Source organism: Phalacrocorax carbo, chromosome 3 (assembly GCF_963921805.1).
Source record: "Phalacrocorax carbo chromosome 3, bPhaCar2.1, whole genome shotgun sequence".
NCBI classification, from domain to species: Eukaryota; Metazoa; Chordata; class Aves; order Suliformes; family Phalacrocoracidae; genus Phalacrocorax; species Phalacrocorax carbo.
The window spans coordinates 9257257-9284808 of record NC_087515.1 but is presented as its reverse complement, the minus strand read 5'-3'; the positions used below and the strand labels follow the sequence as shown (position 1 = coordinate 9284808).

The 27552-nt window shown below is 39.1% G+C and overlaps 1 protein-coding gene across 5 annotated transcripts in view; it reads left to right on the top strand.

Moving 5' to 3' along the window:
- The first annotated feature begins 305 nt into the window (after positions 1-305).
- RGS7 (regulator of G protein signaling 7) overlaps positions 306-27552 on the top strand; it is a 246041-nt gene continuing 218794 nt past the window's right edge. For 4 of the 5 annotated variants that reach the window (XM_064445778.1, XM_064445776.1, XM_064445775.1 and 1 more), the window contains exons 1-2: positions 306-546; positions 1604-1715. In XM_064445778.1, the coding sequence (XP_064301848.1) occupies positions 1638-1715 (78 nt within the window). In that variant the 5' untranslated portion in view covers positions 306-546; positions 1604-1637. The remainder of the gene's footprint in view (positions 547-1603; positions 1716-27552) is intronic. The other variant, XM_064445777.1, reaches the window with a different exon arrangement.

The window sequence follows — 27552 nt, the reverse complement described above, 5'->3', positions numbered from 1 at the left end:
AGAAGGCGGCAACACGCTTTCCCCACCAGTGCCTTTCACCACCAACGCCCCCCCCTTCCTTCCCCATCCCATTAGCCCACATTCTCTTCCTGCCCAGCCCTCCCGCGCTGCCTAATCTCATTTGCAGGGGCTGCTGCCAGATCTGCTGGAAGCTGCAGTTTCTTGGCCGCTGTTTTCGGTGAGCGAGCCGAGAGCGCCGAGGAGGAGGAGGCGGAGGAGGAGGAGGAGGGCTGCCGTGTGGCGGAGCGGCAGCAGCAGCAGCACCTTTGACGTGCCCGTCCCCCACGTGACGGCCGCTCCATTGCGGGGAGGGAGCTGAGCTGCCGCCGCTCCGGCAGAGCAGGGGACAGCCGCAGCCTCGGCGGCGGCACCGGCACCGGCAGCGCCTCCGCCCGCAGTGCGTGTGTGTGCGTGTGCGTGCGTGTAATGAGCGATCACCGCGTCCCTCCGCCCGCTGCCGGCTGACACCCACCGCGCGGGGCGCGCCAGGAGCAGCAGGAGGAGGCGAGGAGCCGCGGCCACCGCGCAGTGACCTTGGCCCAGGAGGTAAACGAGCCGGGCGGGGAGCGCCTTGCGCGCCCCTTGCGCGCCCCCTGCGCGCCCCCGCCCCGCCCGGCGGGAGGCCGGGGCGCCGCTGTCCGCGGTGCTGAAGCCGCGGGCTCGGCGGCGGCGGCGCGAGCCGGTCCTGCCGGCCGTTCCCTGCCGAGCGGCGCCCACCCGTGGCCGGGCGCTGCGGGGGCCGGGCGGGGCGGGCCGGCGCTGTGGGCGAGGGGCCTGGGGTGGGGGCTTTGGAGGTTAGCGTTTGGAGCGGAGCTCAGCCCCTCCGGGCTCCCCGCAGCCGCCGGTGTGGTCTGTAGATGGAGCGCATCCTTAAACCTGCGTGCAAAGCCGGAGCTACGGCATGATCTGAGCTCTTGCTTCGTGCGGCTCCCGTGTGACCGGGGGGAGGGCGGGGAGGCGGCGGGGCTGGCGGCGGGGCCGGTGTTTTGCGGTGAAGTACGCTGAAAGTACGGGAAAGCAACCGGCAAGGTTTTCTGGCTTGTTTCTTCCTTTCCCCCCCGCGTCACCTGCTTCCCTCCCCCCGGTACATGGGTAAGAGCGGACACGTGCCGGTGAATTACAGAGAAGTTTAAAGCGTCTGGTTTGCTTTTTGTGCGTTGGAGGGTTGTGGAAGTTGCTATGGCCCGAGCCGTGAGGAGAGGGCACTGCTGAATATGCTGTCGTGGGCCGAGTCAGTCCTCCCAAAACTGTGGTCTGGAAGGTGCGGGGCATCCCTTGGTGAAGCCTGCGCAGGGGAGGAAGGAGTGCTCTGTGAGCAGGTGTCTGCATGATATGCGGTTAGTGGTATGTCAGGGAGCTATTCGGAGTGACAATTCATTAACGTCTAAATTAGATTAACATATTACATTCATTATTTACAGGCAAAAGAGAGTAATGACAGTAAATGGTGAATTAGCAGCTTTGCTCCAATGTAAATATCTGTTGGAATAAGAGCATACGCTGATTCTGATAACATGTTGGTAGAAAGTCAGGTCCGTTAATCATCAGGGAAGGAAGGAGACCTGAGGCGATGTCTTACTGAAACCGCTTTTACCTTTTACAGTGCAACGTTCAAAAGCGGATCAAATTTGTGGGACATGGCACAAGGAAATAATTATGGGCAAAGCAGCAACGGGGTGGCTGATGAATCCCCAAACATGCTGGTGTACAGAAAGGTAAGAGCGTGTGTTTTTCAAAAGCTGAGGAAGGCACTTCAGGAAATGGTCAAGTCCTGGACTCTTTTGCCTAGCAAGTGAGGCCATTATTTTTGCTGTTTCTCTGCAATTTCATGAATAGATGCTGCTGCTGTGCTTTGTGTTGAATGGAGCAGTCTGATTTTGGAACATAATCATCTGCCACGAATTTGGAATGTTTTGTATCTGTTGACATTTGTGCTGGTTAACGCAGTTTAAATGGCATGTGCAAAGTAGAGCTATATCCCGGGTACTACTAGGGTCCCCTGTTTTGAGAAATGACTGGATCTGTTGTTTTAAATGCTAAAATAGGCACACGTGTCTATTTTGCATCATGTTCAGAAACAGTTAATTTTCAGTTTGAAATAGTTAATGTATTTCATTCATGTTCTGCATTGATACACATGATATGTGACGGTGGTGATGCGCCAGAGACTGGAACAGGTTTTGAGTTCAAGTGTTCACTTGTAAAATCTATTTGTAAAATGAATTCAGATGTTTTAGAGCTAAATATTAACTGTATACTACAATATTTTGTATTTCTGTCTCTGGCAAAGATTTTTAGAGTGCAGGGAAGTCAGAACCATTAACTTCTTTCATATGAGGGGAAAAAACTGATTAAGGATATTACTTATCTGCAATTGCCACAACATTAAAAAAAACCCAAACCAAAACACAAACAAAGCAAAACCATACACTCCAGGGATTCTCTCTGAGAAGGATTTCTAATCTAGTTATTCTAATAGCATCAATATACAAATTTCCAGATATTGAACTCCAGTAGTGGGGCTTATTTAGGCATTGTGCTTTCATTTAAGTGACAGTAAATGCTTGGGGATTTTGAGATGCATTTATACATGTATTTTTTTATAAAGCTTTAATTGTGTTTATCAAAAAAGAATAATGAAATAAATTCTAATAATAATGGAGAAAAATAACTTTGTGCTCACAAACTGAAATACATAATTATGCAACTGCTTGTTTGTTCCTAGAACACGGTGCTTTCTAACGTGTTTGTGGTTGTTTTTATCAGGTGGAAAAAAATACTTTTGCTTTGTTAGAGGCATTGACTTTTTTTTTTGCAAGTTAATTGTAATAGAAAACATCTGATATATACTCAGTTTAGTCTTTGACGTGAACTGAGGTATCGTCAGTAACTGTGGTAAGTGTTCGTTTCTCAGAAATTAAAAAATAGTCTCAAATTGAAGTCTGATGGGTGCTTTTTTTTCTTCCTACTTTCTAATATGTGGCTGACTTCAGTTAGGTGGTTGTATTTGCTATTGTGAAAAATTAGGCTCTTTTTTACATAAGTGAATGAATTTATGAGCTTAACCTTAGTTATCCATCTGTGCAAGAATGCACATCTAAAAAAAATATGGGGTTACCATGATATTAACACCACAGGTGTGTTTCAAAATGCAACTGTATGCATAAATTTGTATCTGAAAATATGCTGCATATGTTAAATGCAATCTACCAAAGCTCATATGGTTCTTCGTAGGTTTTTGATCTTTCTAAACAGAATCTTTCCACATTTGTCATGTACTTCCACGCTGAGAAAAAAGTCTTTTCTCAGCTTATTTAGTACACAGATGGGGAACATAGAGAAAGTGTTTTTATTCTCCTGTGGTGACTTTGTCTGAGGAACTGGTCAAACTTGTGACCCATTATATTTAGTGTGACCTCATGCCAAAATTTGGCGTTGCCCCTGACAGCCTCCAGACTGAAATGGTACTGCCAAGGCAAGCGTTGAGAATCCTGCTGATGCAGGGGAAGTTCAGAAATGGGGAGCAGGTATAGGACACAAAACCTCAGGTGTATGCTCAGCAAATCAAAACAACAAACACCTTTCTAGTTCTTTGTAAATCAGTGGTAAAAGGATGATAACAGTTTGTGTCTTCCAGTGCAGCAGTGGTCCTTCCCTTGTACCAGTGGCCCTTCCCTTCTTGTTGCTAAAGTGCAAGCAGTGCACTGAGTATTAAACTTCCGAAGAACGCTGACCTTCTACAGCATTACCTGCAGTATTTATTTTTGTACATGTCAACTTATTTTTTTAGCATGGTGACTCAAAAGATCATTTCAGATTGTGCACGCTGGTGTTAGAGTACAGAGAGAAAACTAAGTAGTCTGTCCCTTGGCAGTATGCAAGGAATAGGCAACAAAATAATAGATAACTTTTAAAAAAAGTCACCTGCCTTTTTCTGCAGTATGATATTGCTGTAATCAAATGTGTTGTAGATTCTGTGTCTAGAACATAAGAGGAGGATAGTTAGGTGGAAATCATTTAACTTCAGAATGTATCATCTCTGAATATAATTCTTTAATAGCAACAACTAAATCACAGGATTCCTTGTAATACATTCGAAAACACAATACTTCATTGTGTTGGAAATGAAAGCACTGTGCAGAGTGAACAAAGAACTAGATCTGCCACCTTCATGAAGGACTCTTCCCCCCCCAACTTGACAAGTATTAATAGTTGGTAGGAAAAAATGTAAATGTGCTATTGGCTGGCTTCAGAAAGAAACTGAATTTGAAGTTTGGTATTTCGAATCACGTTGCAGAAATTCACAAATGCGGAAATGCTTTCTTCCAGTAGCTTATACAACATCAACACATGGAATAACACACATTTTTAATATGGGTACCTGCAAGGAATGGATGAGTTGTCTCTTACTACTTGTGTTAACGAAGAACTAAAATTTGGCCCTGCTGAGTGAAAACCATTATGTTGGCTATAAAACACATTTTTGTAATCTGGTAATTCTGCTAGTCTGTCTAACTTTCAGACACAATCTGAACTAAGTATGTGCTGAACTGCATGGAGTTACAGCCCTGGGTTTCCTGAATCCTGATTCTGTCAGGAACATTTTATAGAAAGTTCTATACAGAATGAAGTTCTGGTATTTACAAAATCAGTATTTAAGGCTTGAATCGTTATAGAATCATTATTGCACTTTAAGTAAATGTCAAACTCTTGACAAAAAAAGAGGCTGGTTTTCTATTTTTTTTAAATGCATTTGCTTTGTGATTAGTTGCTTATTTGAAGCATTGTAGAAAGATGGATTGTCAGATTGTAATCTAGAATAATGCAGAGTGTAGATAGCCTGCTATTCTCACAGTAGCTTGTATTCATAGTCAAAGAAGAGTTTCACTGCATTTTGCTTTCAGATATGATTTTTTTTTTAAAATCAGCATAGGATAATTAAGTATTCAATGCATACATAACTTAGAATTACTTATTTGAACCTGTGATGGAAATGACAGAAGTACAGATAAATAATTCCTTATATCATTTTTACATTGCCTTTTAAGATGCTTGTGTCAGTGTTTTTATGCCTTGGAGAACACTTCCTATTTCAATAGAAAGTCAGCTGCATTATTCTTTTTGGCTATCAGCCTAATTATCAAGTAATGACATGTGACACAGTTGGTATTGGCCTACCTTAGAAAAAGTCCTGAATTTTTCTGCTGGTAGCCTCAGGCAAACATGAAAAATGTAGAACGCCTGCTTTTACCTTCTCTCTAAGGGAGTCCATTCCAGTCAGCAATTAAAAGAGATAAGGCATTAGAATCCATAGTATTTTAACATCACAAGTTGCTCATACAGAAATCTCAGATTTCAGCAACAATAGCTTACTGCCACAAGCTAGGTCTTAAAGAATAAATTTGAGATGTAACGTAAGGCCCATATTGTGCAGCTTTTCTAAGTTTCAGAGCCTGACCTGCACGGGTGTTTTTGTTTGTTTGCTCGCTCTGTGGTTTTTTTTTTTTTTTTTTTTAAATCTCATACATGGCACAAATTATTAAAAGAGCAAGAACTGCCTTTGAAAAACTTCCATTTTAGACCCACTGCTGGTCCTGCTAAACCTTTGTTTATCTTTCTGGTCTGTGCTTTGCTTGCTTTTGTAGTCAAATATATGCTGCAAGGATTAGGAGTTCTAATTTTTAAGTTTAATGGTTATTGAATTGCTAACTTCATTTGAGAGGTGATACCTCCATTTTGTAGCCTTGTCTGAAGAGTAATATTCTTGTGACCGAGACTTTGATTCTCTACCTTCCTCACTGCCCCAAGCATTAAAATAGCTTTTGCCAAAGCTGATTAGAATTACTAACAGTTGGGGCGTTCAACACTGTAATGAAGATAATGAGGTGTTTGTTCTGTTCTTGTGACAATTGTTGAAGGTCATATATGCCAGTACTCACGTATAGCATGGGCTGAATTTGTAATCTCAAGCTACTTCTTAGTTTACCGTGCTCTGATGTTCTTCATAGGAACTATGCCCCCAAGGTGTGATACTTCACAAATGTTGTTGTAAAGGAGCAACAGCCGTTCGCTGACAACATTTGAGGAGGCAGTGACCACCATCTTCTAATAACCATTCTCCTCTCCTCTGCTTGTACCAGAGGTGACTTCCAGTGTAGTGTGCCAATAATACTGTGTCCTCATGTGGCATTTATCAACTGCTCCCTTAAAAAAGATTGTTGGAAAAAAAGATATTGCAGCTAACTGTATTCCTTAGAGCCAGTGAGACTAAGGAAGGACACGGTAGGTGGAATTTTTCTAAGTGCTGTCACTCACTTTGATAGGGGAAGAATTAGTCTAATATTATGCATTTCTGAATATGCCATCACACCCTACGGAGGCATCTTCCTCCCAGTGTAAACTACTGAGTTTGTTACTACATTGCAAATGCCAGGGTACTCTAAGGTACTAGAGATAAGTGGCTTTTTGTTTTGTTGGTTTTGTTTGTTTGTCTGGATTTTTAAATTAAATTACAGTATACCTCTACATTTTGAAGTTTCTTCTGTCAAGAAGAAGAGTGGGACTGTTGCTTGGATGGTGGCCTTGGTTTTATTCCAACACTCATCATTATAGAAATGATGGAGAAAGGTCCACATGTGTGGACCTCGGGAATTCCAGCTGCAGGAAGAACACAATTTACCTGCCTGTCCAGTATGAATATTATCAGGATGTTGTCATAGTTCCGGAGTAGTTGGTTGATAGTAAAGTTAACTATGACATAGGTAATATTTACAGGGCAGAAACTTAATGCCGAAGGACAGAATGGTTGCTAGATGCTGTGGAGTTCCTTTCACGTGGTAAGACTGCATGTTTCCCTGTACGCTCTCATCCCCATGTTTTGTATCTACCCCTGTGCACTGATTCACGTTGATGCTGTATCCTCTCCTCGAATGGTTATTGTTTGTACTAGGTGTAGCATATATATTTTGGCATCATTTGTGGTAAAAGCAGCATAACGGATTTAGGATTTAAAAATATGTCCGAGCCTACAGGTGGCTAGATCCGTGAGAGGGGCACCTGCCTTGTATATTGGCTTTGGTGATTCCTGCTGGTATTTTCCATCCTTTCTGTTCTCCTCTTCCTTCCACTAGGTGTAGAAATGTATCAAGTGATATTGCAGTGAAAGGTTTACTGCTGCTTACTGTTCTGAGCTTGATGTGCTCAGACCACTGGCATTGCTGTCAAATGCAAAAACCCCACAGAATTCTGTGCCACCACGTTGCTTCCTCTCTCCATCCCACATGTGCCGTCTGAAAACTGTATGTGCCTGTTTTGATTGTGCATTGTCATTTTCAGTTTCTCTGCTTCTTTCCTTTGAAGCCGTCTACATTTGTAGCTATGGAAACGATGATGCTATTGATAGTGACGTGCAATATGGAGGCAGAAATTGTTTGTTTTGGAGTTTTGAGTTTTGTTTTTTACTTCAGACTTACAACATTCTTTGTGGACTGCAGGAATTTTTGTAGTAATCTCTAACATATGATAATATTTGATGGAATCCCAGCAAAGCTAATGTGAACTACAATGAGGCCACATTAAAATACTTGCATGTAAATACAACTTATTAAAATATGGCTATTTTCCTAATTCAGGAATCACAAACCCATTGAAACATAGCTGTAATTTTTAGTATAGGAAGCACTACACCGGCTTCTTCAAATCAGTCTGTAAAAGCTGCTAAAAGAGAAGAAATTTGGCTTATGAAGTCCAAATCCAAATCCCAGGTCAAGCCTAGAAAGAACAGAATAAGGTCACCAGCAGAATATGTATAATTGTTTTTACATGCTATAAAACTTTTCAGACAAAGTGTTGGGGAAAGGAGAGATGCATATAATTATTCTCTGTGTTACAGTTGGGTAAACTAAGGCATGACAGCGACATGTCAGAGCAGTGGAAAAGCTAAAAATCATTTTTTTTGGTAAAATAAAGCAAATTATTTTCTACAGAAGAGAGATCCATTAGGACCGAGCTTGCAAAATACTACCCAGAATCCCAGAATGGCCTCCATTATTCTTTTTGTTCGTTTGGTTGGTTGATTTTTTTTTTTTTTTCCTTTTTAATGGAAACATATTGCAGTAGTAGGGGGAAGAAGTTGGAAGTGTAGGAGGATACCAAGGCAAGAAAGGTCTGGATTTGAACAGTGGTAATATGAACCTTACAAAAATTAATAAAGGAAGAAAACTTTGAGGGTGGGATTAGGAGGAGGGGGAGATTGACCACTTTAGAAAAACATCTTCAAATGAAACTCTGAGGTGATGGTGCAGTGAAGAAAAAGTTACATGTACAGTTTTCCATGGCAAAGGGATCAGCTCAGGATGTTGATTTTTTGGTCTTGATTGCCACCAGCTATAAAAAAAGCTGGAGATAAAAAGGTTGAGCTAGTTATTAAAGTACGTGTTGGTTATAAGAGTAACTGGAATAGGTGTAGCGGGAATGAGGTTGGCTGGGAAGCCATAGGGGACATTAGTCCTTGGAGCTGAACTGTCTGAGAAGCAGAGTTGGAAACTGTAGCTTCCTCTGGAGACCTGCCTGGGGTTGGTGCAGGAGAGCAGGCTGGCCAAGAAATGGAGCTGCAGGAACAAGTATAGGAGCGTCTCATAAAGCCATTGTAACTGTCAGTGAAGCTTTTACTAGATAACATACAGACTTCTTAACTGAGGGGATGGGAGCTTGGCATTTGGACTATATAGCCTCTTAAAATATGGGGCCTCTTTGGTGCTCGTGTGTGTATATATCTATGTTTGAAATCTTCCTTTGTCAGATGCTGCTACAATTTGTTTGTAATGCTCTGTGTACCTCTGAGAAGACAGCTTTATGGGCTGAGTTTCAGAGAAGCTGCTTCATCTGTGAAGGTGATCAGGGCATCAAAAGCCAGAGACATCACTCTTGCTTTTTTTTTTACTGTTGTTACCTGCTGTTCCTTCAAATATACTTCTGCCTAAAGTTTATTGTTGATGAATAGGAGCTGGAGAGATGACATGGTAATGTATATTTATCCATATTTTTCCAGAGAAGATGACTATTTTTCAAGATTTTTATAACTTTGCTATTTCTACCCAATTGAGGACACCTTTCATAGAACCATAGAATGTCCTGAGTTGGAAGAGACCCAAAAGGATCATCAAGTCCAACTCCTCCCCCTGCACAGGACAACCCCAAAATTGGGGTTGGCTATTTGATAGTCATTAAATGAAATTTGAGGTGTCTTAAATCCATGGTGTCATTCAGATGAGAAATCCTTTTGGGGAAGTCTCTAAGAATTTGTCATGGTGTATTCATATCAAAGATGTGCTGATTTAATTCTGAAAAACCTTAAGCAAGAGCTGAATAGGCCCCAAGGACCATCCAGGTAGAAATTTATCCAGTCAAATCATCATTCTCCTAGAATTCTTGTACTGTTCTTACCAAAACAGGGTAAAATGGAAATTTTGAAGCAGCATTAACTCTTCTGCATCACTTCTGCTGGGGTTGTGTGTTTGCTTGCTTCTTCCTTTGACCTGTGCTGAATCCTGATTTACTAACAGTGTGAAGTTCTAAGGAGGAAGGATTGCGCCGCGGAGGGAGAGATAGGAAACACAGAGGATGGTTTCACAATGCAGTTCAGATGTACAAGCGTTACCTAGCTGAAAGTGAAAAGTGTTCCCTATACACCAAAGCATTTTTTTAAATTTCTGTTCCAGTTATTCTTGATGACTTAGGTGGTTGTATAATGTGAATGTACATCTATGTACATGCATATGCACTTATAGTTTTCCAATAGTCTAATCTAACAACTGGTTTGGCTGTTATAAATATCTTCTCAGCAGTGCAGACTCCTGCTGCTGTGGGACAAGCAGTGGCAGTGGGGTGGGTCTGATTTTGTGATAGAGTCTGTGGGGTCAGGACTCTTACTGCATGTTGCTTTTGTGGCCATTATGCTTTTGTGACTGTTCTTCACTGTTGATTAAGTAGCAATCCGCAGTAAAAAAAGAAAATATATACACTGCCCCCATGGAATTTATTTTGGAAGGAATATTATGCCAGCCAGGTCCACTTTTATTGTAATCTGATTATTGATTCATAATTGATCATAACTGAATAAACATGAACAAAAGTTTGTATTAGAGGGCATTTAAATATATAATAGTTTTTGACAATATCTCACATATATGATTTAACACTATTGTGCTTTGTCTTCCACGTTGCAGAAATGAATTGCACTGAAGTATTTTAAGTAGCTGTTATTTAAAAGCACCCTAAATTCTAGTGGAAACCCACAGTTTTTCTGATCTACTTTTATATTAGGATGAATAAGCAGTTTACTGAATGCCTTTTAAAAGAAAGACATGTTAGTGCTTCTTAACACCTACACTTCTCTGAACTACAGACAGTAAGAGGTATTAATCTTCTGTGAGCTAGATTCTGCCTTCAGATACAGATTCACAGCATCTCTTGATATCAGCAGGAGTCATACAATTGCATTTGATATAGAATCAATATCAACAAGAATAATGACAAAGCTTAATAATAAACCCGCAAAAGTACACAAACTCGATGCAGGTATTTTATGATAAGAATTCTCTTTGTGTTGTACACTTTTGTCTATATGGAGGAGAAAATGCAGAACATCTCATGGCTGTACCACAAAATCCCTGATCTTGGCACGCTTGGTGCTGCAGGCATATAAGTGTGATCTGAAGAATAAGGTCAAAATTGTAAAACAGGATGGCTTCTTAGTAGCAAATGGAAAACTTAGTGTATGAATAATGCTGTCATACAAGGCTATAGTAAGAGGCTATAGTAAGTATGGCTTGAGTAGTTTTCATGGTTTAACCCCTGCTGGCAACCAAGCACCACACAGCTGGTGGCTCACTTACCCCTGGTGGGATGGGGGAGCGAATCAGAAGAGTAAAAGTGAGAAAACTTGTGGGTTGAGATAAAGGCAGTTTAATAAGTAAAGCAAAAGCCATGTGCACAAGCAAAGTGAACCAAGGCATTCATTCGCTCCTTCCCACGGGCAGGCAGGAGCTCAGCCATCCCAGGAATGCAGGGCTCCATCACGCGTAACGGTTACTTGGGAAGACAAACGCCATCACTCCCAATGTCCCCCCCTTCCTTCTGCTTCCCCCAGCTCTATATGCTAGGCATGACGTCATATGGTGGGGAGTATCCCATGGGTCAGTTGGGGTCAGCTGTCCCGGCTGTGCCCCCTCCCGGCTTCTTGTGCACCCGGCAGAGCACGGGGAGCTGAAAAAGTCCTTGACTGGTGTAAGCGCTACTGAGCAACAACTAAACCATTGGTATTTTGTCAACATTGTTCTCCTACTATGTCCAAAACAGAGCACTATACCAGCTGCTAGGAAGAAAGTTATCCCAGCTGAAACCAGGACAGTAGTTTATTTTAGCAGTGTCATCTGTAAAATAGGTGGTCTGCAGTATAATTAAACTTATTTTAGTGAAGTTCTGTGAAGATCAACTGTTTACTTTGTACAGAGTACCTTAAATTTATCAAAGTACAACATTAGATGGTAAAGTACTACGGTCATAGGAGTAGTCAGTTTTTGACAATTAGAATACTATAAGCAACAAGAGTTCTACCCAGCTGCTCACAGTATTACTAGCTTTTCAAATGTCTTAGTTTTTTTAAGAGTTACTAAGCAACGATAAATTTCATTCAAGTCACTAGGAGCTAAAGGTTTTTAGTACCTTTTCATAAATCACAATATTACTCTGTGGAATCATCACACTACCTGAATGAAATATTTAGATTTTTGCTCCTGTAGTCTGGAGGGAACACCAGTGTCCATCACAGTAGAAGAACCATACTAATGCCCAGTAAAGTTAATGCATTGGTTTGGTTTCCAAGGGAGAGGAGAAATACCTTTGGCTTTTTTAAAACAGGGATAAATGTTATAGTGCTTTATCTGTGCTCATTTCTTAAAAACCTGTAGTACGAGAATAGTATCTCTGCTATAGGAAAACCTTTTCAAAGTTTAAACAACTGTTCTGTTCTACAGATGGTTGTGACTTGAAGCACTTAGGTTCATTTATAGTGGAAAAAAAATAGTTCTGATCTTTCTTTCTCTTTACCATCAACTCTGCTTCAGTAGCATTACTTTTGGATGTTGGAGTTCATGTTCAGCGGTTTACTAAACTAATTGTCTTGTTCTTATATTCACGTAGTATCTCTGTATAAGGTTTGTATCTCGTTTTGAGGTACAATCAGAAGGAAAGTGTGTGGACATGTTCTATTTATATAGTTGTGTTTGTATTTATCTGTGGCGATGCATCTGTAGCTGTCATGCCATTACTTTTTAATAGAAACTTCGGTACATAGTTGGTCAGGCAGGTCACAGCCAATGCTATTTCTCTGGGATTCTTTCGGTTTGCACTTTTTTCTGTCTAGGAATTGAGGGCTGACTTTGGTTCCAGGGCACTGGAGTTGACAGTCCTTTCTAGTTCTGTATTCCAATGTTTAGGAGCTCTCACCTGAAACTACCAAAGATACTGTACAGGTATAAATGTGTAACTGTGGATTGCTTCTGAAGGTTCTACCTTTCCTTCCAACTAACTGATGTCAGTCATCTAAATGAAGACAAACAGTTGCTGAGATGTCACTATGACACTTTGGGTTGTCTGGAAGGAACTTTGACTTGCCATCGTTTCTTTTCTTTTTTTTTTTTTTTTTTTTAATATACTGAAGAACTACATTTCTTGCTTCCCCTTCAAACAGGAATTCTACCTTTTGTGTCCTGTGGAATAGTTTCTTTAGGTAGATCATTTTCTGGGGCTTGCTCTGGGTCACTCTTGGTAATATTAAAGGACACGGAGTTGGTTCAAGGACAAAACGCTGCGTGTGAGGCAGTGAAAGAAAAGTATTTACATCAGAGCATTCTGTCACTTGTCCTATGTTTTTCTTCACGTGATCCGTATCACCAGGTGCTCTGTCTGGCAAATATGGCAAGACAAGCAGGGTTGAATGATACCACCAGGATCGTGCAGGGCCTTCTGGAAATGGTGCCGGAGATTCACTAGGTGGTGCTCTTCCCCCTGGGTAGTGAGGAAACATCCCACAGGGACGCTGAGAGGGATTCTCTTGAGGAAGGACTGAATGCTGGTCTCATAAACAGTGCCTTCCATGCTAGGTGTTGCTGTTGGTGTCCTGGTCAAATTGTTGATCAAGTCTTTTGATGGTGGCTTTAATTCATTGATGCCCTGCGGTTTCCAGGGTGGGAAGCCTCTACTGCCAACATGTGTTCATCAGCCAGTCTAAACGCTGCTGTTTGTTGCCGGCACTTGTGTTGCACAAAGCAGGCTGCTAGGCTTTGCATTCTGTTGGCAAACTAGAAGATAATTTCTGTGTGTAAAATTTACAGTCTAAGTATAAAACAAGAGGTGGCAATGTGATTTGGGGAGACTAGGCAGAAGAGGCTAAGGCTAGGTAATTTCCATTTTTTCCCTCAATGCATGAAATGGTCTTTGCATCACCTTCAGAAAAGTATTTGAGGACCACCAAAATGGAAGTGAAGCTTGCTAAAAATTCATAGTCGTTCACGTGATTTGGTCCAAATGTCAGTGTTTTTGTTCTTTGTTTTCTTGACAGGCCTTAACAAGAGGAAATGTGTTTCTGTATGTTCTCACTTTTCTCCCGTATCCCACCTTGTTGACGTTTTTCTATATATCCATATAGACACGGTAAATGGATTTTAGCTGAGGAGTCCAGAGTTGACATGAATATATTAGCATCAATTTAAGTTTTAGCCATATTGTTGGTTACATCTAAATATTTTTGTCCTGTTCTTTTTGCAAACTGTCTTGAATAGTACTTACAAGATGGACTGCTTACATGCTTATGCATTAACCAATTCAATTTCAGAGTGTTACTGGAAATGCCCAGTGTGCTGTGTTTTTGCATTATTAGGTATCCTTGGGATGGGTACTTTCTTGAACATTTGAAGCATGTAGTAGGTGCGGTTCAGGGGGAAAATGCCCCTCTCTTTTTTTTTCTTTTTTTTTTTTTTTCCTTTTTTTTTAAAAAAAAAGTTGAGCTAAGTTCTGTCCTATTTACCTTGTAGAAGTAGAGGTGAATTTTTACTTTATTTTTGTGGCCTCAAGTGCAGAGTAACTGCTGTTTGTGCGGGGGTTATTAAGGTTAATTCCTTAAAAAGTAGTACTGCATGGTTCCTGTGTCAGTGAAATGCTATGGAAGTTCTTACGCAGTGGTGTCCTGGTGGTAGCGTGTTAGAGGGGTGAATTCCAGCTGTGTTCCACTGAAGTAGGCTATATTGTAGAATGAATTAGACGAAACATTGTTTTGGTTATATTTTCAATTTTCCCTTCAAAGCAAGTAAATCTAATGATGACTTTTGAATGAATTGCCCTTCTACAAGATAAATAAGTTTTCATAATTGATGTATCAATTGTAACATTAACGGTTAATGCAGCGAATGACTTCTGACAAGTGTGAATAAATGACATAATAGTCATTAGCCAGCGTAGCACCTTTTTCCTGAAGGAAAGATGGATGGTGTCTTGAGGATATAATCGGCATTAGAACGCAGTGGAAAAGCACTGTCAGATAGCACATTATATTGAAATGCAACAGTAGCCATACTTTTTGCTAATGCTAGGGTGATTTGTGATGAGTGGTCGGTTACCTTGCTCCTCTAATCTGTCAGATCTCGGCTGATTGCCTCGTTTAAGACTGGATGTGATCATGCAGAGGGAGACTCTGAGTGTGAGAGAAAGAAGGTTAAGTCTAGGTTGCGCTGCTGAATGGTTTTGAATAAATCACTCCATATCAAGCAAGCTGAAAGGCATATAGGCACTTTGTGCTTAACTCCTTAGGATGCAGATAAGAAAGAGGTAGGTATTATTTAAAATAATACATTAAACAGAATTTATCTTTAAAGTAAACTACCCCTCCCTAGTTCTCTGGGTACCAGAGATGTTGGAACCACAGAAACTCTTCATTTGTGCAGTGCTGTAGAAACTGTAAATTCCTCAGGCCTGGAGAATTATAGTTTTACCAGAATCCTGTTTGCTTAAGAGCAAGGAGAGTATCTAAAATTGCATTTAGAACATTGGGCAGTGAGAACATGGATATGAATCAGAGTTCTGCTGTCTTATTTCACAAAATGGCAATAATTGTGTGCCTCTGTTTCCCGTTTGTAATTTGGAGATAATTCAGATGGATTATGAAGAGACACTGAGGATAAGATTAATTATACTTTTGGACAGTGTGTAGTACAGTGATGGCAGTATTGCAATAACAAATATTGCCTTACTTTTCTGACACACCTTTCTTCCAGTTTTTCACAATTCCACTGTAATTCATTGCAGATCTAACCTTTGACTTTCTGACTAACAGATTTTGTATCCCTTTTGAGTGAGGTTTCATCAGCCTGGAGAACTTTGTCTGATTCTCAGTAGAGCGGTAAGTGGCAATACAGTGGCTGAATCTCCACGTGGTGTGCTGATAGCATATTTCCTAGAGTCACTGCTTGTGTTTCTTTACCTGCTTTGCATTCTTCAGTGAGTGGTGACAGAGGGAAAGGAGATGTACATGACCTACAGTACAGGCCCATCTGTGAAGACCAGATGGCATCTGTAACAATTTTTCCAATGATTTGGTTATTTTCCCTTCCATTTCCTGTAAATTGTCTAGGGGAAACTTGTGTGCTGAAACAAGAAAGAATAATGGAAGTACTGACCTTTATTGACGGAATGGCATTTTGTGCTTTCCAACCACTGCAGTCTAATCTCACTTCTGTAATGTCTGTAAATGCTGTGTTTGAAATAATACGTAATTCTATGGAATCCAAACATGGGTTACTTTCGTGCCACTAAAGGAACAGAGGACATCTATAACTAAAGTGGTGTGTGGGAGCTACATTTGTGGGATTTTGCTTTCCAGAAGTTTAAAACTAGACAGAACGCTGAATGAGTATTGTGGCAAGTGTAACTAAAGGGGCATTAATCCCTGCTATATTTTCTCCAAGCTTTAATTTTTGTAACAGATACTTTAATTGTACCTCTCAGCAATACATCCTAACATTCAGTATGCTGAAGCAGAAAGTCCAGTCTTTCCATCTGCATTCAAATGGATAGTGTGAGTTTAATATGAATAGTGATGATTTGAATGAAATTATGCAGCTTCATACGCAGTATTCCTGTGAAACATGAGTAGACCTGCGAAACAACTGCCTTATTTGTTTCTTTTCCTTGGCAGTCATGTGGGGTTTTTTTTGTTTGTTTGTTTCTTTTTTTCCTTCACTGAGGCTGATTTTATTAGCATCTGTGCCATCACCAGAAGGACGTAATTCCCCAAACCGTGTGTGTGCATGTGTACCCATGTTTGCAGCTAGTATTCTAGCTATGATTAAGTTTTACCACCCAGCTTAAATAGTCCCTTGTTTTATCATTGTGGTCCTATGTTTTATTATTACTACTTACATCCATATGTAGAAGCGTTTTGCCTTAGCACAAAGGGAGAGAATCATGTAGAGGAAAGACTGTGCTATTAAAAGTGGATGTTCTCTATAGAACTGCATCAGCATGTTTGGGCATTTAAAAACCATTATTACTTAGCTAGGTCATTTTTTCATGTAATATTTTGTTGAAGACATTCAGATATATTCAAATTTCTGACAAGTATTGCTTATGAACTAGCAACCCCCATGTGGCCCCTCTTAAAACTGTACAGCATTTATTTTTTGAAGATTTCTTTTTGGAATTCTCACTTCATTTACCTCTTCTACAAACAGAACTGTGTGCTTTGGAATGATTAGATTTGCTAATGATATAAAATATTTTCTTCACTTTGGATTAGTGTGCAGTTTCTTTTCCACTTTTCATAAACTTTTATCAAGTGACATTAGAAGCACCTTAGGATGTCACTTATAAAATCCATGATACTAAACCAATTTATTTGACAAAAACATCTTTACCTCTCAGAGCTGTGAGTTTTTAAATTATAAATGGTGACTCTGGAGTCATAGCACTAGAATCAATATCAGTTTAAATTTTTTTGATAGAATGTTGCTGTCCGCTAGTGAAGTTGGGTCATGGTCCTAGACAGTGCATGATTTTAAGTCTGATGCTATGTTGGGTTTTGTGCTGTTTCTGGCTGTGTCCAAGAGAGGCATATGACAGATTACAATTTGAGACTGACCAAGCTTTTCCTTCTGCAATCATAAAAACTGTTTGAGCCAACATACATTTATTTTTGCATGTTCACAATTTTAATTCCGTTTACACTGCTTCAGTTTAGTATGGAAATCTAATAAAAACCTTTTATTAACATAATTTTATTGCACTGAAATTTTAGCCAAGTTCCCTGAGCAAGGAACTGAACTAAACACCCCATGCAACTTACATGGACGAGAGAAATGCACCTTATATGCAGAGCCAAGATTTTTTTTTCTTAGGCTAATTAAAGTATTAGCAATCTATTCAGAGTTGTTATTTGTCCAGTTAGAATACTCCACACAGAGACACACTCACATCTATATCCCTAATTATCCAGTTATTGCTAATTCCAAATATTAGTATAGTTAAAACTGATACACACAAGCTGTTTAGTATTTATTTCTTTCTCTGGTGTTAGCTTCAACTTTTTTAGTCTCCTTAGGCTCCTAGGGTCAGTAATGCTAAGTTATCTTCTAGAAGGATGGTGAAGGATTACATCTGCATCCTGGTAGATGGATTATGATGTTGATACTGAGTATTTCTTCCTTGTTGTTCTTGGATCTGCTTGTATTTATTGTTTTGTGCTTGCTAACACAGTCATCTTGCTTGCTTTTTGTTTGTTGCAAGTTCCAGTTTATATCCGAGTTCTACTATATATGGTATGTCTTACCCGGCTCCCAAGGTTGTATTCCTTTACCAGGAATTCGTTGATGTATGATTCGTATTTTTAGCCCTGGAGCCTATGCATCATCCTGTGCCAGTACTGTCCCAAGTCTCTACTGTCATCTGCTGCTTGAACTTTTGGGGGCTTCTGTTACAGACCCCTATCCTTCTTCAACAGCTTTTGAGCTTCTTTAAAATAAGTAATATTTTATTAGCACATCTTTGTCATACCCTTGTATTAGGGTCATTGAATTGTTCACTGTACAAAAACAATGATCCATTAGAAAATTTGTGTACCTACAGATGCATAGAGATATAATGTTTTGGTAATTACTTGCTGTTAATTTTGCTGGTATGTTGCCAAAATTACCTTGTAACAGTTTTCACAGTAAAAGACAAATTATTCTGGGTGTAGATACGAAGGACTTTAAAGCTTTTGAGTTTTGCATTTTCTAAAGTAATGAGAGCGCCACAGAGTTTGTCTTATATATCTTAACAGTCCACAGTCTGCGGACCATAACATACCAGTAAAACAGAGGTAAGTATAACAGGTCAAATCTGCTGAAGAAATTCTGTCCATGGCTGTTATCCAAACATAGTCACTTGTACAGATTGAGACTGTTGTTGAGTGTCATCTAAGAGGCTCCATTAAAAACCATGACCTTTAGCAAACAAGTGATTATTACCCCTGTCTTCCATTCCAGTCTTATAACTGATGCCTGACTTTGCTACAGTTTGAACTTTGCAATCACCTTAAATGAATACAGGCAAAAGACCTTATTAAATAAAAAAGCAGAAGCAGAATGATTTTGGACATAATTTGAACATCCTCTTGTATTAATGACATTTACAGTATTAATCAGATACCCTGGAAATCACAGTTGCTGATGCCCAGAATAATTAAAGCATCTCAGCTGGCAGTTTTGATGCTCTTGAATTGTGATGTACATGAAAAGCAGTTTATTTGCACAGACTGCTCTTGGAAACACAAGAAAAGCTATCATCACTGACTTTTTAAATAAGGCTAAGAATTCCAATTCCATTGTGAGAGTGCAAAATTATATTCTTTTTATATTAATCAAGCAATATTACTGTGAAAGCTACAACTCAGTAAATCAGCTAACAATTGCAAGTGATATTTATAGAAGCTCTATTGGAATGTTGGAACCAAATATCATCTTAACCACTGCAACCAATGACTTCTGTTTGTTACTTTTAGGCAATAGACATGGAAATTCTAAACAAAAAGAGCTCTCTCAGCTTATTTAATAATAATCTAGAAGGGACTTTTTTGGTTTTGGCTATCCATATTTTTTCATATCTTGAAGCGCTCACCAGACTTTGTAGTTCAGATGAACACAGTCTTTGATTTTCTGTGCTTCACTAAGAAGTCAAGAGAAAATGCTTTTTATCTCACAGTCTGACAAATTGATTTTTTTCTACAGAGTACTATTGGATCTTCCAGCTTAAAAGTGGTGTGGTAATGTCCTAGATCTATTTCCATTCACTCTTCCTCAAATGGAATTTGCTGTTTCTGACTTTTGTCTTTTTGAAAGGAAGGAGACTTTTTTTAATACACACAAAGGTAAGGAGAATGCTTGATACATTATTTCATGATTGACTTCAACCATACTTCCTCAAAGGAGGTGTGTTTATTTTCTTTCACTTTTGAAGTACTTTGAGTTCCAGTTTTAAAATAGAGCTCCAATATTACACAAAGTTTTGAAATGGTTTCTATTACTTTAGTACATCTATTTTTTTTAATGTTTTTATTTTAGAGGAGCTATGTGAATGATTGAAAACTAAGCTGTACATCCTTGATTTTGCTTTGAAATACATCCTCAAATGTGGTTCTCATCAGCGCAAGTGTTCTCAAAATGACGTGATTTTTGCAAGCACTAATCTGGTGGGTAAATTGGTGGATTTCCATGTGCAGGCTAGAGCACGACAAACAGCATGAAAAAACTTAATTTGGCAATATTATAATATTATTCTCTTATGTGAAATTATCTTGCTGTAGAGGAACAGGTTTAGGGAAATACCAAAAAAAGCTTTAGGTTTTGTTATAGAGATTTGAGGGATCAAATATATGAACTGATTGTTATTCTTATTTGCAGTTGCCATAAAGATCTCGACTGTTGTTGTTTGGGAGTCTCATAAGTTTCAAAATTATGTTCTTTCTCATATGACTCTGTATAACGATTTGCAATCACCATTTCAATTCTTGGTCATCGTAAGCCTTGAAATGTAAATATTACCTGTAGGTACTTGTCAGAACAAGCTTTCCTGTAATTCTGTAAGTGACTAATCACTGCAAATACACAAGCCAGGGTATGCTTGAAAGAGATCTACTATTCAAGAGTATCCCAACTGCAGAATAAAATAAAAAAACTATATTTAAGTAATGGCAGCTCAAAAGCACAAGATCCTAATACAGTGGTCAAGTCTTAAAACTGCTAGAAAATGTTTTGGCACTATACGTATAGGGTGTATTCTGAACTACAGTCAGCAGAAAACAATAAAACATTTTTCTGACTGCATAGCCATGACTGTCTGAAGCTCGACAAATATGAATTACATTGTATAGGCCAGAGTAAATTAGATTATCTTTAAAGGTCCCTTCCAACCAAAACTATTCTAGGACTCTATGAAGTAATCTGGAGGTGTTTGGTTGGGTTTGTTTTTTGTTTTGTTTTGTTTTGTTTTCTTTAAGAAGGCTGGTTCTTAGTCTTAGCAGGAGACACACTTTAGAGTATTGCAGAGCATTTATGATGCCAAAATGGTAAGGCAGATCCATTCCTTAGCAGGACTACATGGCTATGTATTTTTAGAACCTTTCTGTAGTTCAGTGAAGGCAAACTGTATGTAATTTATCTTTGATATGGCAGCTAGCAGGTGCAATTTACCATGCTGCTGAGGTGACTTTTAGAATGATCTGGTTTTATACCTCCTCTTGCACTGCACAATGTTAGGCTTAGGAGGAAAACACACAGGGCCAGGTTTTCTAGTTGAAGAATGAAGGCCTAAAGCTGGTGGGTACAACAGCTAAGGGTGTGGAGTTGGAGATATATGAGTTTCCTTCTGAAATAATTTCAGCATTCAAGGAGATGATGAAACTGAGTGCACCAGAGGCAGATATTTTTGTTTTGGTCTAAGAAAATACAAACTTCATGACTTCTAGCTTTTGGTTTGTGTTGATTGTGGTGGGTTTTAGTTTTGTTTTTGTGGTTGTTTTGGTTTTTTTTTTATTTTATTTTTTTTTTTATTGTGGGAGGGTTGGTTGGTTGTTTCCCCCTGGAGGGTCCATCATGCAACTGCCTAACTATAGCAAAATTTCTTCCTATTTTTTCCAGGTATTAATCGTCTGTGTTTTGTAAACTAGATGATATAACTTTTACTCCAAATCGCTATTTTCAAATTTACTTTTTAAAGGAATTTTAATAAAACCGTGCTTTGTTTATTGGATATAAAACCAGTTTTGTTGATAGTGAGTTTCATTAATGCTGCTTTGCATTTGGCAGCGTTTGTTGTCTGATGACTTTCTTGCAGGTGTACTCATTGACATTATGTTAGTGGTTGATACTGTTCTAATTTGTCAGTATACTGATCTTGGGCTGTGTGGTACTTATATTAAACTACCTGCTTTACTGCTGATAAGTATCTATTGGCTCACCTGCTTACCTGCACATTATTCTATTGATCTCTTTTCTTATCTTGCATCTTGTACTCTTGCATTTGAATCAATTTATTCCAAGGACACAGAGTACTTTTCAAGTAATTTAAACACACAGCAGGAAGATTATCCAGATGATAGTTTTATCATCGATTTTTATAAAAGTCTCTGAGGTACATGATTAAAATCTAGCTGCAGATAAAGGGATGCATTTGAAGAGATGAGCTTTGTATTTAGAGGGACAGTAAACAGTTTTTATCCTCTGTTTCTGACAACATCTCTGGGTAGGGTTTTGTTTTATTTTTTTAAAAGCAGCAAATGACACTGAGAATTCTGTTTGGGTACTCTTTTGGGGGTATGGGAGAATGGCTAAGTTTTCGAGGTTTGTGGGATTTTACGATATAGCCTGTTTTGTGGCATGTCAAAAAAAGGTCAAATCCCAGGCCCTTCTGAAATTGGAAGTTTGTCTTTCTGGTGCTTTAGCTTTACATTAAAATTTCAGAGGGCTTATGTGGAAGCTACCCTCAGCCTTTGATTTACTGTATAGTATGTTCTGATGTACTTTCAGCGTTCAGCTCCACCTGTAGCATTCTCTCACTCATAAGATCGTTTCTTGAAAAGTTTGGTTTTCTGTTTCATGGTAACTTGTCAAACTGATTTACACTTTGTTCAGTCATCCAGCCATTTTTCAACGTGGCAAAGCTGAATGATTTCCTCAAAAGCAGCTGAAAATTAATGGAAATAGAGAGCTTTCACTTTTTATGTGAGGTAGGGGGTGCATTGCTGGAGGACTGATGGTATAATTTTGCGAACTTGGAAACAGTTCTTCAGCAAGCCTGTCTGCATTGCACCAGGAGGCAAGAGGAGGAGAAAATGCTTTTTAATTAGATGATTTAATATGCAGGCTCAGAGATAACTTGCAACTCCAGTTTTTGTGATGCTACTGAAAAAGTTTTTTTAGTAAAAGCCACTGGTAAGTTTTTGGGAAGGGACTACATTTTTGTCTTCTAATCACCTTCCTGTGAAATGTAAGGCCTGTAAAGCCTGTAAGGCCTCTAGTGTCTTGGGGCATCTTATCATCCAAAGCGTAATATTTTTGTTGTTGCCTTATCCTTCTTCCCTGTGCTTCATTTTCCCGCTTTTTTTCATCTTGGTCTGTCTTGCCATATTCCAAATGGGTAAGCTTTGTTCAGTAAAGGAGCCTTATGTGTGAATTTCTCAGTATGTGAGTAGAGTACTTTTAAATCAACTGGAAAATAATAATGTACTCTAAAAGTTAGGGAAATAGCTTTTCATCAGGAGTGTGTGCTCTCCTTGTGTTTGTATGCAGAACTGGGAAACACATCACCTTCTTAAAATGTGAAAGTGGCTGAAGCCACACAGTGACTTGACAGGAATGCTGTGAGATGATAGGATGTACAGATGGTTGATTGCAACCATATCAGTTGAAATGTGACATTTGATATCAGTACACTAATATGGGGGTGGAAGGTGTTAAAAATTTCCATAGCCCTCTCCACCTGTTTCCTTTTGTTGTTGAAATCTGTTTGGAGACATATTTTGAAGAGGAGAAGCAAAAGGAGATGCACTAGAAATAAAGAAGATATTACACTGGAATGGTCCTCCTGTCTTGAGGTGAGACCACAGATTTGTATTTAAAATACCAAAATTACTGTTTGTGTAGAAAAAGGCAATGTGACTTTTTCAGTACAGCTCTATGAAATAGAAGGCCTACCCTTTCTGGATAAAGGAAAAGGCTGTGGCTTGCGGTAGTGTTCATGTTGGTGCTCCATGATACCATCTTTCCAATAGGTTGAGATTTACTGATATTCACTGGGATGTTCAGTGATGTGATTCTGAAAAAGCAATAAACCAGCTAGATAAACAAGCAAAGCTTCACTGATTATCACTGAAAATGTCTTGCTTAATCGGTCTTAAGAGTATCACAAGACTGATGCTTGCTTTTTTTCATAAATGACACACATGGCATTCCGTCACTTCTGGTTGTGATCCATGGGATCATGAAAATACTGTTTGAAAAAACAAAACAAAACAAAAAAATCAGCCAACCTCTGCAGAACATCTAGTCCAGCCTCCAGCTCAAAATGACTATTGCCAGCACTAAATCAGGCCAGCTGCATTTGCCACCACTTCTGTGTTTGTGAGTAGCAAGGGGCAATCACAGAGGAGCTAAGAATTGCAGAAATTGAAAAGCAAGAGAAATGGTGTGAACAGATTTGTACGAGGTGTTCTTATTGAAATGTTTGGTTGATAACATTGACCTTTGTTTAAAATCTGAGATCTTTTTATATGAGGAGTTTTAGAATTGCTTTTCTTCACATTTCAACTTTTAGATGCTTCAGCAGATGATATGTTTATTCACCCAGTGTGTTGGAGTTGTATTTGGAGGTAAATGCAATATGTTAACCTGCAATGAATGAAATTAAATTTATCAATTTAATTCGGATAGAAAGATCTATCAATGTTAATGTTGTTATTATTAAATATTAGTGTTAATACTGATTTTATAAAACATGTTTTATTTCTGGCAAGGTCCTCTAAGAAAAGCCATTATAATGTAGAGTAGAAAGGTGTATTTGTAGCCTGAACTATGAGATATTTAGGGATAACTACTTATTCCACAGGGTCTTTCTGTTTAAGCTTGGGGAAGTCGTAACAGTCTGAGTCTTAGATCCCTAACAGCAAAGTAGAAGTAATGTCATCTGTTTACCATTCTACCGTCTTATTACACTCTCTAAAAGTTTTAGAAACTACTGTGTTGGCATAGCTAAATATGTAAAATTACAATATTTCCTTTTAGAATATATCTATGATGTAAAGCTGAAGGAAAAGCAGCTACCAATTTTGTGATACTAGGATGATTAATTTGAAAGACTAGTATGGATCCCCTTGTGTTTTACACCCACTGATACAATATTCCTCTTCAAAGCACGTCTGTAAATTCAACTCTAAAGTGAAAAGCCTAATTTTAGTTATTATTGAACAGTTTATGTGTATAAAGTGTCTCCACATAATTGTGAGTTATAATGTTAGCTGCAAACATGGACTGCTATTAGTATACCTTTAATTACACTTTTTTTTTAACCTGCTTAACTTTGCTTAAAGTAATCTGAAACCTGTTCTGTTTAACAGCTTCCTTTTTCTGCTTATTCATGAGAGTGGATGGAGTGACTGATTAAGCATCTATGTCTTGCAAATCTGATGTTCTAACAAATAAGTGTCATGGTCTTGTCTGCTTAGCAAAGTGAGAAGCTCCAGCCAGTCTAAGTTCAGTTGAGCCAACAGGGTTATGTCCATATAAACTAGTGGAAGATTAATCACAGCTTCTTTTACTAACTCTTTCCTCACCAGCTCCTGGGTGACACAAGAAAAACTCTTTCAGAGCTCCACAATAACTGGTTGTCCACTGTTATAACAAAAGACTACTAGTATAGAACTTCCTCTTCTGTAAAAAATTAAGTTGTTAAGAAATTTGAAGCAGCAGACCTCTCACACTCTCTCTCCAAATATACATTATATCCAGTACATGCTAAGATGATGGGAAGAACTGTGGCCAGTTACTTTCTTGTAAAACGAACCTATTCTGTGGATAACTCTTCTGAAACTCATAATCTATCTTCTCTTAGGGAAGATGAACATTCATTTATTGTCAATTTGATTAGTTAATATTCTCTTGCAGAATGTCTCATGATTGTCTTTGGCTTGTGGAGCCCGTTTATGTCTGTTCCAGCTGGTGGAACTGTTCCTGGTACAGATCCTGTGGAATACACTTTAAAGAGTGCTGCAGCACTGCATGCAGATTATCCCTGTTGTTTGTCTTTTGGCACATTCCCTCCTTTACACTGAAATGCTGACAGATCTTGTTTGGCTTATTCCCCTGGTGTTTTGTATTGGTGAAAGGCTCTTTGGCAAAATTAATACCAACTATTTCATAGGCTGAGAAACTTTCTTCTATATTCCCTGTTCTGTACAAAGAAGTATGAGGTTGCTGTGCTCTTGCAGTGCTTCTGACGAGTTAGCTTCCAGCGCTGCTGTCGGGAGCCAGCTGCAGAAGTCAGGTGTAAGGTGTGCCAGTCACTTCTTAATCTGTGCTCTACTTAGGGAGGCTGTGTGGATGTGATGGTAAAGCACTTTGCTTGGCAACACCACCTGTGCTTTCCCCTTATCCAGTAATGGGACTGTGCCTTGCAAAACACCCCATAATAGCCACTTTTTAAGTCCAAGCTTTCTATGAGGTGAAATTTTTGCTACTGGAGTTCTCCCATCACATTAGTACATTACATTCGGAGACACTGTCATGCTTCTAAGTTGTAGTGATGAACTCTCTTATTAGCTGGTAAGATAGAAACTAATGTTCTGAATTAATATAGATACACCATGTAGCATTGAATTAACACCTACTCCAAACCCGCCACCCCCACCCCCCCTCGATTCTATAAACAACTCTGAAATTTAATCTCTTGGCCAAGTCATATGTAGTATACTAAATACTTATTAAGGATAATCTGTTTCTACTTTTGGAACAAACATTAACTGGCAGATGCCCACAATTCTAATACCAGATGCCAGTGATGGAAAGGATTTGTGACCTAAATACTCCTGAACAATTTCTTCCTTAAATGCACATTGACAGTGGCACATGACTTAGCTGATCTAGGTAACTGGAGTGGTCTTTGTTATCTCTGCTCATGTTGGGATATATATGTTGGCAAGGTGCCATTGATACAAAAAAGTATAATAGGTATGGAGTTACTCTGTTCAGTGGAATCAGTTTAAACAGTCTGACTTCAGTGTGGAAGCCTGTAAACCAATGCTTTAACTAGGATCTGAAGGTACTAAAGAAAAGTATATTGCTCACCTTCCCCGAGGGTGAAACTTGGGTATTTTGGGTTCCTTCCTACTGTACAGTGAAAGAGGTCATACCAGTGCTCAAGTACATGGAATGATTAGCTTCTTTTTGGGGAGAGAAGTGTTTGTGAAGACAGTGGATGCTGAAGGCTTGTTTTTTCCTTTCCAATCCAACTAGAAGTCTTAAGCTTGCTGCAGAATTAATTAGAGAAGGTTCTTTTGTACTATGTTATGCATAAGGTCAGATTAGACTCTCATAATGGTCTCTTGGAGCTTTGACTTAAAACAGTCAAACAGAAATACTCGCTCCTGTGAAATTCTAAGACCTAGGTTACCCAACGTAGAGAAGGTTCCTTTCATTTCAGAATGACTTGGCAACTTTGCCAGTACAACATCCTATTTTTCTTAGAAACTATATATATAAAAAAACCCCCAACAGTTTGGTTTTTTAACTTAAACAGAAATAAATGTTTTCTAACAGTCCTTACTTTTTCCTGTCTGGAGTGGTATATGCCTCCAAATGACACTTGAGACAGGGAGTCCCTATCTGGTTGCTTCTATCATTGTTTAAAGGCTAGTGATAATCAGCTTTAGCTGGTGGGATGGCTGTACACTCATCACTGGCCATCGTACCCCACACTTTGGGTGCAGATGTACCTACTACTTTCCACTGTTGGGCATCCTTGAGTTTTTGTTTTGTTTTGTTTTTTTTTAAAGTGAACACAGGCTGCTGTACCACTAACTCCAGCTTGACAAGTTTTAATATCCACCTACTCATCTGGATCCTAGCTGACAGGGCAAATTGTGTGTACCTCCATAGTCTCCTTTGAGGAGAATGGGAAATTATTTGTTGTCTCTTGTACAAATGTTTCTCCTGGGTTGGTGGTTGAATAGCTTGTCACAGATATCATCCAGTCTAATGTTTCAGCATTGAGAACTAATTTAAATATTTATCTTCATAATATCTCTTTTCTTTTCTCCTGGAATATTATGTTTGTATCTTTAAAAAAAAATACAAAAACAAAACCCCAAAAACCAAAACCAACAGAACAAAAAACACAGAGTAAGCAATGGCCTTGCTGCACAGTTAATGTCTGGCTGTGTATTTTGAGGTCAAACTTGGTCCTTGAATCTAAATG